The sequence below is a fragment of the Aulonocara stuartgranti genome (genome assembly GCF_965226115.1).
Source record: "Aulonocara stuartgranti genome assembly, chromosome: 23".
Classification (NCBI taxonomy): Eukaryota; Metazoa; Chordata; class Actinopteri; order Cichliformes; family Cichlidae; genus Aulonocara; species Aulonocara stuartgranti.
In genome coordinates this window covers 50,892,026-50,905,498 of record NC_138958.1, presented here as the reverse complement: position 1 = coordinate 50,905,498, position 13,473 = coordinate 50,892,026, and the positions used below count along the sequence as shown (strand labels likewise).

Genomic DNA, 13,473 nt, shown 5'->3' with positions numbered 1-13,473 from the left:
AGAGCGCCCTCCGAGGAAACACTGGAGATATGACGCAATACGATATATACAGGGTAAAATGATAAAATAAATAAGAACAGGATACAATATAAATATAAATATAAATAGAGTAAGAAGATTAAAAAATGAATAAGAATAAAATCAAAAAATATTAGGTAAATCCTAAATTAATAATAGAATAACAGGATAGAATAAATAAGCATAAAATAAATAAACGCTAAGTAAAAGCTAAATTAAAAAGGTGGGTCTTGAGCCTGTTCTTAAAAACATGTACGTTCTCTGCGGCCCTGAGCTCCTCCGGCAGGCTGTTCCACAGACGAGGACCATACCACTGAAAAGCTGCCTCTCCGTGAGTATGTGTCCTGACTTTAGGGACAATCAAAAGGCCAGTACCAGAGGACCTCAGGGTCCGCGAGGGTTCGTATGGTAAAAGCAGATCTGAGAGATAAGAAGGCCCAAGACCATTAAGACATTTAAAAACCAATAAAAGAACTTTAAAATCGATCCTGAAACACACGGGGAGCCAGTGCAGCGATTCTAAAACCGGTGTAATGTGGGCCCGCCCTCTGGTCTTCGTCAGCACACGAGCTGCCGAGTTTTGCAAGAGTTGTAAAGTTGAAATATTCTTCTTAGGAAGACCAGAGAGCAGGGCATTACAGTAATCAATGCGACTGGTAATAAAAGCATGCATCAGCATCTCCGTGTTGGCCCGAGAGAGAATAGGGCGGACTCTGGCTATATTCTTTAGATGATAAAATCCAATTTTGGTTACATGTTTAATATGTGGGATAAAACCAAGCTCAGAGTCAAAAATAACACCCAGGTTTTTCACTTGTAGCGAAGGACATAGTGAAAATGCCTCTAATTTAGACAAGAGTTTCTCTCTCTGAGCCTCAGGACCGACGATTAAAACTTCAGTCTTGTCCTGGTTAAGCTGTAAAAAGTTTTCTGCCATCCAAGATCTTATATCCAAGATACAGTTAAAAAGGGCATCCATTGGTCTGGTGTCATCAGGAGACACGGAGATGTACAGCTGCGTGTCATCAGCGTAACTGTGGAAGTTCACTCCATGCCTACTGATGACACCGCCGAGAGGCAACATATACAAATTAAAAAGTACAGGGCCTAGAACCGACCCTTGAGGCACACCACATGTCATTTTATGGATCTTAGAGGAGCATGTATCCATACTCACCATAAAAAAAGATACCTTCCAGATGGTATCGTATGATTGATCAATATCTGACATTACTTTTCTTCATAATTTCATCAGTTTTCACAAGATCTCCAACACCACTGGCTGAAGTGCAGCCCCAAGCCATGACGGAGCCTCCACCGTGTCCTACACACAGCTATAGACACTCACTGTTGTCCTGCTCTCCTGACCTTTGTTCACCATTTGAACCAAAACTGTAAACTTTGGATTCACGACTCCACCACGGACACCTCAGTCTTTTCTTCCCGTTTCCCTTCATTAAGGATGGCTTCTTGACAGCCACCCTTCCACTGAGACCATTGCTGATGAGGCTTTGGTGAACAGCAGATGCATGAGCTGAAGGTCCTCATGCATCTTTCAGGTCTTTGCTGGATTCTTTTCCCATTTCTTGAGGTCATGACTTTCAGATACAGCGCTGTTCATCGAGACTTTTGCACAGTAGTAGATTAGTGTTCAATAGACATGGTTAATGTTAAAGTTGCGTTTATTTACAAAATGAATTGCGGACATTGCAGACAGAAGGCTTTAAGGCTCCTAGGTGACATTAAACTTCTTTATCCAATCTGTTTTTAAACCTCAAACAAATTAATTATTTTGGCTTTTCAAAGTCAAGTTTCCTGCTTTTATTTTAAATCTAAGCTGCATTTTGGGGAAAATCTGCTTTCACTGGGCGCTGTGACTTGTTCAGACTGACTCACATCCTCCTCTTTTTAAAATCTGATTTCGAGATAAAACAGATGTAAGATGAAACCGAACCAACTAGAGACCACTTGAACTAAAAGAAGTTCCAGTAAGTTGCAGGCTTTCCCATCAAAATGACCTCATGCTTCATCATGCAGCTCGTCATCACTGATAAATGTAAGAAACTTGAACTAAGTTTGGAGCAAACACAAGAAACAAGTTCTAAGTGTTACCAAGAAGAAAGTATATTATTTATTTTTTGTATTTACAGTTCAGTTTACATTAAAGAAAAAAAAAATCTGTGTTTGAGAGCTGAGACCACACACATCCTCTTTTCTGTATCGTTTGATCTCTAAATTCATTTGGAGGACAGAACATAACAGCGGATGTCAGAGGCAGGACACTATGATGCATCAACGCTTTGACTTTCTTATCACTGACAAGTGTTCTGGGACAAAAATAGTGAGAAACATTGTGTTTTAAAGAATCTCAGAGTTACTTGAAGAGGCTTAAACATCTGCCCATGAAGCAAACATCAAGTGCTATGAGGACAAAAGAACAAAAAAGTAACAATAATCTTTTGGTTGCTACGGTCCTACAACAAAAACCAGATTAGAATCATTCAGGAGCACACGAGAGCATTTTAACATCCTGAGGATAAAAGTGAACGGGAACAAAGTCTCATCTCCTAAAATATTCTCTCTTCTCTTTGATTTGTCTTTTGTCTCGGCTTTTACCGATCGGGTCTTTGGAGGCAGAAGACTTTCACCTGGTTGTCTCCTGAAGCGGTTACAGCAAGAGTGGCTTCCCTGCGGAGACACGAGGACAGCCAGGATGTGATTAAGAGACAGTGGAAACAAAGAGTAAATATTTACTTGAACCCTGCGCACAGTTGGCTGAGTTCACATGGATTTTTATTATAAATAGTTCAGTGATTTAACAAAGTTTTGTGTTGCAACGTCAGCCATTTGTTCATAGAGTTATTCGTCACCACGGGAACGACTGCTGTCCCTGGACAGCAGTCGTTCAAGCAGCTCAAACTCACACTCATGTGTAATCCTGGAGCTGGAGCTGATCTCAGTGCTTTTAACTGCAAAACCTCATACTGGGGGGGACTTGTGATGTAATTTGATATGCATCTTCAAGTAGCTTTACAAACCACCTCATCTGCTCCTCCTGCTGAGTACAATCTGCCATCAATGACGTCAGCTGTGCGCTGTGGGGTCTTACTGCTGCTCTTTTCACCTCTGGATTTCCACAGGGAGAGCCAGAGTGGAGAGCAGCATCAAAAACATCAGCATGCAGTGGGAGGGTGGGAAATTCCCAGCACCGTGTTTTACAGATGATGTGGTGTGCTTTGGATCATGAGCTGTTCCACACCTTCTCCATACTTTTTTTCTGCCATCATTCTGGTAGAGCTTTTCTTGGTTTTCCCAAACTGTGCTGGCCTTTATAGGGGAGTCAAATCTAGGCCTTCTATTCTTGCATCATGAGCTGTTGCACCTTGCAGTGTATTTACTTTCATGCAGTCTTCTCTCTTTACAGTAGACTTGGATACGCCTGCCTCCTGGAGAGTTGTTCACTTGGTGGGCTGTTGTGAAGAGGTTTCTTTCCACCATGGAAATGATTCTGTGATCACCCATTACTGTTGGACATCCAGGTCTTTGCCGAGTTGCTGAGTTACAGGGTTTACGAGCACGAACGGTTAAGGTCATGCCAAAGCATCTGATTTAAGTCCAGACTTCGATTCCACTCCAAAACCTTCATTCTGGCTTTTTCGTTGAGCCATTCAGATGCAGACGAGCTGCTGTGCTTCACATTGTTCTGCTGCGTAACATGAGTGCAACAACGATCCTTCAGTAAACTTGAGCTTCAGAGCATGACCTACTGGCCCAGTTCATCCTTCAGGATTTTCTGGTAGAGAGCAGAATTCATGGTTGCATCAATTACGGCAAGTCGTCCTAAACCAGTGAAGCAGCCATTTTTATCCAGTCTTCTTCTTGTTGTTTAATCATGAACTGACCTCAATCGTGACAAGTGAGGCCTGCAGTTCTTTAGATGTTGTTCTGGGCTCTTCTGTGACCTCGTGGTTGAGTCGTTGATGTGCTCTTGGAGTAGCTTTGGCAGGTCGGCCTTTCCTGGGAAGGTTCACTGCTGTTCCAGGCTTTCTCCATTTGTTGTGTTTCAGTGGAGCCTCAGAAATGTAAGACCCTTTCCAGACTGAGAGGTAAATTACTTTGTTTCTCAGCTGTTTCTCTGGATTGTAGCTTTTCTTTGAGATATTTTAGCCTACTGCACTTTGTCAGAGTTATTTTTGACTCATAAACAACATTTTTAATGATCTGAAACATGCAAGTGTGACAAATATGCAAAAAAGAGAAAAGAATAAAACTAAATCAGGAAGGAGAAAGACTTTCTCACAGCCAGAAATTGTGTTCTGCATTCACAAAATTAGAATAACTAGCTTTGCTGGTGCCTCCCAGTGAAAGACTACTTCTGCACATCCCTAATTTCTAATGCACTTAAGTGCCCTTGAGCAGGGCACACAGTCCTGGCAGTGTGCTGTGGAATCATACCTGTTCATGGTGAAGTCCAGGATCTCTGCGGTGTGGCCCTTGTACTCAGCCACCATGTTGCCTGAACGAGCGTCCCATAAGCGCAGCGCGCCATCTAAACTGCAGGTGGACACCACAGAAGAAGACTGTTCCCACTGCAGGTGAACGATGCCAGCCTGGAGGAACACAAAGCGCGATGAAAAACAGGCAAAGGCGACACCAACACCAGTTTTAAAGCAACATAAAGAGTAAATGCTTATTACAGGCTGGAGGAAAGAGAGTTGATGTTTTTAGCTCCTTTTTCGGTAAACTGTCAAAGAACGACTTCCTTACTGAATGTTCTCTGTCACATTATCTGCACACAAGCAACATCCCTTCAAACAAACCTCCCTAACCCTGGGAGGGTTTCTGATATGACTGCAAAGCCTCCCCACAATACACAGAGCATAGACCAGTATGAACACAGGCGGGACCAGACTAAACGTGCACAAACTGTGCCGCTGTCTGCCGCTTCTCACCTCGTGACGGCATCTGTGCCTCAGGGCTTGCGTGGAGAGATCATATATGGCCAGAGTCCCGTCCAAGTACGCGACAGCGATGAGCGGCAGGCTGGAAAGGGCGACAAAGGTGAAACTGTTGAGGAGGAGCTGAGGCTCTGATATGCTTCTGTATTACTGCGAGTGTGCAGCCCACTCACATGTTGCAGAATCCCACAGATTCCACAGAGTTCGATTCCTCTTCATCTTTGGAGCCTTTTCCTTTGCCTCCCTCCACAGAGAACGCGCCGACCACCTTCACACAGACACGTAGGTCAGACACAGGAAGCACCTGCTTCACTACACTTCCTGCCTGCTTGGTATTGGTTGGCTGTGGCACCCACCTTTCCCGTGGTGATGTTGATGAGCTTTGCACAGCCGTCCACTGAACCTGTCAGCATCAGAGAGCCGTCCTTATTGCAAGCCAGGCAGGTTAGCGCCCCCTGGTGTCCATCCTGACCTGTTAGGAGACAAACAGCATAAACTACATGCATCTCAGTAAACGTCTTGAAGCACCGCTCACTTCTGTATATTCTGCTAGAAGAAAAACGAAACCGGTAAAAACAATCTGTTCTGTGTCAACATGATGCCACTCTGCTTCAATACTGTTGATGTCCAGGCTCTGGGGAGGCCAATCCATGACTGATAGTATTCCACTATGTTTTTCTACACAGGTATGGTTTTACTGCACTGCCATGTTTGGATCACTGCCGTGCTGGAAAATGAAGTTCTTGGCAAAAAGAGGCTTTCAAGATAGAAAAGCAAATGCAGCCCAAACCATGAGACGGCCTCTACCGTGTCTTACAGACGGCTGCAGACACTCACTGTTGTATCTTTGGCCTGATGTCCTTTTGGATGCCTCACTCTGTAAGACCTGCCACTTCTCTCACGTTCACTTTCTTGACTTCCACATGCTGCTTGTCTGCTGTAGAGGATTGTTTTGGCCTGCCACTTCCATCCTCCACTTGGCAAGTTTTCTTAAATTTATAGGACACACTGCACACCATGCTGAGATGTACCAAACAGTCGCCTAATAGCTCTTTGGGAATTGCCTTGTTGGCGCAAAAACTACTATTTTATGTTTGTCTCCAGCGTTATCATCTTTGGCACAGATATAAAACAACTGATGCCTTTCTGTGAGACACTGCTAGTAACAAAGTGACTAAAGATAAAGGACGTGTAGAACTGGTTCATCCCTTGCGTGAGCTGTGTTTTTTTTAATGTTTGAATCATTCGGTGATGAGGGGCTTGGAAAAATTCTTCTTGACAGGGACAAAGACTGGACTGAAAATGAGTGAGGAAAAAAAATGTCCAAAGAAAAACTATTGCTCAAGACAAATGACAAGAAAGTGTGGCTGCTTGAAAGAAGACAAAAGACTTTCACACAGTAATGTTGTTTTAAACCAAGAATTATGATCAACATTTACTGCTGCTGCTCATCCTCGTTGTTTACAACTGTTTACACATGTTAAACAACTTTCTCCAAATACGAGCTACAAATTTATTTACAGAAGACCTTAGTTTTTCTGTTTCTTTTTATTGAGCCATAACTCAACAAATCTGTAATATGCTCTGCTACTTTTATTGCTTTTCATCTGTTTATATGTAACTTTAATGTGGGAAAGAGCACCGAGACTCCTTTCATCCAGAATCTACACTATTAAACTAAAGCCAGCTGCATCTCCCCCTGGAGTCATAACAGCACATGACATGCACAATAACTAGGGATGGGTACCGATTCTGACATAAACGGTAGTAACCAGACCGAAAAGCAGCGCACATTTCGGTGCTTTTTTTTCCTGAGATGTCATACACTTTGGATTCTAGCCAATCGTTTTACCTTTGCAAGCGTAGTAGGCGGGCCCAGGTACGTACGTTCTTTTAGAGCAGAGCTACAAATTAAAAAAGCGGTCAAAGTCTGGCTGTACTTCACAGCAAAAGATGCAAACTCAGCAGCAACAAGTGCTTTAAGCTGATACTGTGATACTGTCAAAGGAGGTAACTCCTCGAATCCGATGAAACACCTGGCGACGCATAGCGTTTTTTTAAAAGCTGAGAAATGCGCCGTATTTGATAGCTTGCTGCGAGACCTCACACCGAGCACATCTACTGCGGGTGTGGTGCCTGTTATCAGACCCGGAGTTAGCAACATCCCCAAAAACCCGAAGAGGAGAGTCCTGGCCCCTAGCCCTGCCAGTGTAGCAGAAATGATGAGGATGATGATGCAGCAGCCGTTCTTCTCTGCGTGAGTAGCTTAATGTTGTTCGTGTGTAATTTACGTTGAGTAGGCTAACCACGTTATTACATTAATGCATGTAAGGTGAACTAGCAAACACCGTCGTAGCTACATGCGGCTGTCTTCTTGTTTGATGGCAGATGCTCCCTTCACCCTGGCCAAAAAGGCTAAAATGACCAAAGAAAAAGTGGAAAACAGTTAAACATGAGAGGTTTTTGGACAAAGTTTGTGTTCTCCATTCTTTAAGCACCGGTTTGGTACTGTATCAGATAAAACCTAAACGATACCCATCCCTAACAATAACACACCTTCTTTCATAAACACACCTCCGTCATCTGGCCATCAATTTCCTATAATCAAGATATAACTTAATATGTTTTCTGATTTATTAAACTCACAAATCACCTTAATAATAAAAAGAAAGCATGTGTGAGACCCACCTTTAATGACGTGGATAGCATTTCCCTGCTTCAAGTCCCACACGCGTACTGTTCCATCCTCATAACCCACCACAGCTCGTTTACCTGGAGGAGAAAATATATAAATTACAAGACTTTTGAGGACTGAGGGGCATTAAAGGTAAAACAGTGCACAAAATGACAGTTTCATCCATTTAAAACCACATCCATAAAATTATAGCATACAAAATAACGGCAAGAGTTTTCTAACTGTGGTTAAAAGTGGGCAGGTTTTTGGGGGTACTGTGTGGGGTGACTTTTTGTATCCCATCTCTCACCATCGGGGAGGACTTTGCCGCTGGTGGCCTGACAGGCCGAACTCTGGAAGGTTTTACAGTCTCCTGCGGGGATCTTCCACATCCACACGTTGCCATCATTCGTTCCCGCTAGCAGCACTGGAGCACAGGGATGCCACTCCAGCCACTGAGATAGAAAGCAACAGCTATTACACACACACACGCACACACAGACACACACACGCACACACTCTTACCTCCAGATCTCCCACTTCAAAGGACCAGATCTCCTCTTTAGTTTCTACTTTCCAGACTTTAATCAAGCCGCTCATGTCTCCGGATGCCACCAGGGAGGAGTCATGGCTGAACATGGCACACGTCACTGAGTCCTTGTGACCTGTGTAGGCACAGAGGGCAAAGAGCATGATGATTTTTTTTTTCCTGTTTTGGCCATTGTCCTGCCCATCTGGGACATCACAGTGTGTCCACATCTTTATGTAAACAATCTGAAAATGCTTGCGTGGACACATTTCACACATGGTTGATGTCAACACAGCGCTCACACTATGCAAATAAATGCACTAGTGCGTTTCTACTTTAGAAGAGCACACAAAGCCACATTGAGCCATTCTCACACATTCATACAGAGCTTCAGTCTGTGCCTTTGAGGATTTTCTTTCACTCACACTCTGATGGATGCACCAGCAGCAGCTTTGGGTTCAGTATCTTGACCAAGGCAGCTTGGACCAGAACCTGTTCACCCTTCTGAGCCACAGCCAGCCCCAAATTGATGCAACCCTTGTTGGCATCTGCAGATGCCTATTTCCCAGAGTAATTGGAAATGCTAATTACCCTGTTTTTTGTCATTTTCTTTTGTTTTTGCTTTATCTGAGAATACCAGGATTGTGTTTAAGTCTGGAAAAGCAGGAAGAGTTTTTGTAAAGACTCCCATGTTTGCTCCTCACCTGCGTCCACAAATGAAGCCAAACCACACTGTAACTAAACATTTTGTGATTTTAACCATGCTGTGCTGGTGCTTATGTTTTAATTGCCATGGTAGAAAGCTTTATGTGATCACCCCCAATCTACCCCCTGCATAAACAAACGCCTTTGTCTTTAGTTCCAGCTCACTACAGTGATTTCCCTAAATCATCCAACCCTCTGAGCTCTACACTCACCTGTGCACTCCAGCAGAACTTCCCCATCGCTCACCCTCCAAACATAGGCCTTATCATCCTCCCCTCCGCTCACAGCCAAGCTGTTGGTCGCTGGGTCCAAACTCACACAGAACACCGAGCCTGGACAGAAAAGAAAGAAAGAAAAAGGGTCAGACCTTTTTAAACCTTAAGCAGCCAGGAGCAATCAGAGAGCAGCAGCAGAGACACGAGGGAGGTTTTCACCGGTGTGTTTGTTGAAGGTGAGATCGCTGTCGTCCTGCTCTGCCTCAGCCTCCATCTCGTCCTCAGTCTCCCAGCCGTCATTGTCATCACCTGCGTTTCCAGCGTCATCGAAGTCGACGTCCTCCAAGTCATCAGCCAAATCATCTACGAGAGAAAAAGCACAGCACACGACGGTCACCTGATCTATATCTGCTCTTGTCCCGCCTGTCACGGGAGAGGAGACGGGACAGGTGCTGCCGAGACCCACCTGGGCCAGGCTCCGTGTCGTTCAGGTCGATGACTTCAATAATTTCCTCATCTCCGTGGAGCTCAATGGCACTTTCCTCGGAGTTGTCCATGCTGCTAGCAAAACAGCCGCAAAAAAGCTCGGTTCACGTGACTTTTGAACGGCCTCGCGCTCTGCGGCTCCCAGTAAGCTTCAAAATGACACTCTGACTCTCTAACGTCGGTTTAAGTGACGCGAGGACCTCAGAAAGAAGAAACTACCTGTCAGAAGGAAAACTGACTCCCATGTTTTCTTCACGTTGTCGAGATTAGAGAGACTGGCGCATACTTATGACGTAGGGAGTCGCTCGCATAAAGCGTCATTCACGATGTAATCCGCAAGATGGCGCCATTGGCAAAGTTACACAACGTGGCGGGAAAATATTGGCTGACCGGCAGGATTAGCAAAATTAAAATTAATAATTTAATACAAGTAATTGTATAGTAAAGTCCCCGTGGGCATCTTGTCTGAGAACACTTATTTGTACAGTTATATTAAGTTAAGTTTAGTTTTTACTTAATTTTCTATGGATGAAATGATAAAATAAAATCATTTTAATGGTCATGGGGACACAACACACTGTATTAATAGAAGTTTTTTGGAAAATAAATGATTAAAACGTCTGTAGATCCAAAATTAGGTCAGTTAATTTCGTATCTCTACCTAGTTTACTGTTTAAAAATTCTCAGAAGGATTTTATTTAAAATATCTCTAGTGGTAGTCGCATCAGTGTAAGTAGTAGCTGTAATACAACGCAATCATTCTTAGGTCTTATAATAATTTGAACCACATTTGAAGGACTACTCATGATTCGTCAGTTTCAAAGAAAAAAATATGACCAATATTTGACAGTAACACTAACTATGTGAGAAATGTTGTTTTACTATCCAAGTATATTCTAGTCATATTAAAATCAAATCTCTATTTAAAAATACATACAAATAGATGGGTAACAAGCACAGGCTAGAGTGTATAAACAAACAGTTAAAATGTGCTAATGAAACACAGCAGTTACCTGTTATATGTTTAACTAACTAACATATACTGCATTCAGAGTATTACGTGGTTTATGTTAAAACTAGATAATCCCAAATTTAAAGTCTCTATACAAACAGACCAAAAAAAAAGATATTTGCGTACGTAAAACAAATTAATCAGCCTAAATCCTCAGAAATAACTATTTACTGTTTTCTAAATTACGCTTGTCTGTGAATCTGTTTATTCATTTATTTTATTAGCTGCTCAGTTGTGTCCTTATTACTGATATGCCAAATATTACCAGTTTGCCTAAATAGAATTAGAACTTCATGACTCCTTTTGGGGAAAGAAAGTAAAGTGAACTGACTTATAGTAGAAAAAAATAAAATAAAATGAAAAGTGATTCAGAGGATTGATTAATTGCACTGACACCATATTAAGTAAAATCCAATATTAAAACTGTTATGATGATAAAATAAGCACACTTTAATATCACAATGCAGCAACTTAATACATTCTTTCTCTTTTTTGCTATTCTACAAGTGTAATTTTCCCTGTCACACAGATGATGCTGCTGTCTTATAATGTATAGAGTATCACAAAATAACTTTATCATGATAGACACTAAATATTGTGATCCTGTTGTAGCACAACTAATTCCCATTCTTAATTTTCATCAGCGGCACATTTCGTATTTTACACATTTTAGAATTTTTCTGTAAGAAACATCAAAGTCAAACATCCTTGTAAGGACAATCTTTGGTGTCATAAAACATCGCAGTGGCGTGTTCCTCATTGTAGCTGTATAATCAGCCCATTGTCCTTTCACTTATTTCCCTGCATGATTAGACCTCAGTTTGCCTTCCAGTGAAACGCTTAATGCAGGGTCACAAAACTCTAATTCATGCACCTGTTATTACAGGTTCAGGAGGTGAAGCAAGATTTTGATTTGCCGGAAAATTAATTTGTGATGTTATTGTTATTGTCGTGGTAGCACAGTTTTATATTAGGACTATAAATTACTAAAACTTTCTATTTTATACTTACAGGACAGTCTGGGCAGTGAGATACTAGAACTTTTTCTGTAATTTTACACATTTATTTCTTACACTGTATACCCAAAGAGTCATGCTGGCAGATTTATTTCATTACCTGAAGCAACATTTCTTTATCGTGTGGAAAAACTGAGACATGCTGTTGAAATTACACTTCCTTTTCTTATATTAAGATATCGCTGGCATTTAATGTGTAGTTAAATCTCTTTACACTGACTGAAAGGGCAGTTTCACCACTTCAGCCCACTTGAGATCAAGGTGGGTTATATGTGGCCTACTATGTAAAATGCGATTGGCTTCCCTGCTTTTGAGCCTTCAAACCTAAAAGAGGTGCCATAGAGAAGAAGTACAAGGCCCAATTCCCATCAGCTTCACGTACGCTGAGCCTGACCTCTGACCTCCGTGCGCTTTGGGAATTATTGGAAGCTCCCTTTTCTATCTGTGATTAAAACAGAAGGCATATGTCAGAATGCAATAACACCACAGGAAAAGCATTCGAAGCAGGTCTGCTCATTTTAAAAGGAGCTCCTCTCTCCCGTCCTTAATCCCTCCATCAAACATTCCCTGGCTGGAGATATTTTATGAACACTTAGCACAGTTTGTCTACATCAGGCTTTCGGTTGGAGTTTTATGTCTTTTGCTATATGCTGCTGGCAGGACTCGGCGACTGCATGCCCAAATAAGTTTTACTGGCTGCCCGGGCCCTCCGTGTTCAAGCTTTCTCCTGGAAAAATACAGCCATCTCATGATGTGGTGGCGAGATGTGGAAATATCAGGGTGTACGTTATTTAGACGTTTTAAAGCTGCAGCAGGCGAGAGATTTATAAACTCTCTGTTGGGTTATGACTAACGCTGGAAGAGGCTTTCTCTCCCTGGAAAGTTCGATGACATTAGTTACAACGCCGGTCGGAGCTGCTTTATTTCTCAAATCCATTTTTGCTGTTTTCTCTTTTCTTTTTTCGGTCTGTCAGGCCAATAAAAAGAACTTCATTCGACTCCTACGTGCATAATCTTTGGTTATGTGCTTCTTCTAACGCTGTCAGATTAAATTGGCAATATGAATCCCATTTTTGGACGTTTTTAGTGCAGCTGCTTGACATCTGTTTTTGGAAGGATGATGCAAATGCTCTTCCAAGAGGTGATATTTTCCAGTGTAATCAAATTAACGCATTCTCATACCAAAATATGGCAACTACTGATTTTTTCCCCTTTTAAAAGAGCAGGTAGAAATTCTTTGAGGCTTAGCAGTTTCTCAATCCCATGTGGTCCTTAAATGAAAATACTGACAATACAACTGAATAAAGTCTGGGATGGTGGATATACAGGCTTACTGCTAGACTGTTTATACAGTCTTTGGTCAGGAGCAACAGGAAATAGCACATGACCTCAAAAAAACATGCGATGCAGTCTCAGGATGTTCACTGAAACATCAATCATAAGCTGCAAAGAAACTTTCTGCAGCCTTGCCTGTGTTCTCGCCGCTACTAGCACATGTTTCGAGGTTACAGACAGATTTTCCACAAGCTCCTGTTCGCCGGGGGGCAGGATATTTGGTTGTGGTTTCAAGGTGAAACGTCACCAGCGGTGGAAAGCAACCGGCTACGTGAACTGCTGGACACACAGTTTGCTTCATGCTCCCACTTCACTACAGTTCAGATGGAAATGTAGTGTTTAGACATCATTTGCTTTTCAAAAAAGCAAACGTAAGAGCCTACGGAGGCGCCGCGGCAGGAAGGTTGTGGGTTTTAATCTCTCTCTTCGTGGGCTGGGACCTTTTGCCGTGGAGTTTGCATGTTCTTGCTATGCCCAAGTCAGTTTCCTTTGGGCTCTTTGGGTTCCCCCTCCTGTCCAAAAACC

The 13,473-nt window shown here is 42.5% G+C and overlaps 1 protein-coding gene across 1 annotated transcript; it reads right to left on the bottom strand.

The window, feature by feature from the left end:
* Nucleotides 1-2,126: 2,126 nt before the first annotated feature.
* On the bottom strand, nucleotides 2,127-9,902 carry aamp (angio-associated, migratory cell protein). The gene is made up of 11 exons (XM_082522870.1): nucleotides 9,566-9,902; nucleotides 9,319-9,462; nucleotides 9,097-9,216; nucleotides 8,176-8,315; nucleotides 7,961-8,105; nucleotides 7,665-7,748; nucleotides 5,333-5,448; nucleotides 5,150-5,244; nucleotides 4,971-5,061; nucleotides 4,474-4,628; nucleotides 2,127-2,706 (listed from the first exon to the last, which is right to left on the bottom strand). Exons 1-11 carry the CDS (start codon nucleotides 9,654-9,656, stop codon nucleotides 2,631-2,633), a joined length of 1,257 nt encoding a protein of 418 aa, XP_082378996.1. The 5' UTR covers nucleotides 9,657-9,902; the 3' UTR covers nucleotides 2,127-2,630.
* Nucleotides 9,903-13,473: the final 3,571 nt, after the last annotated feature.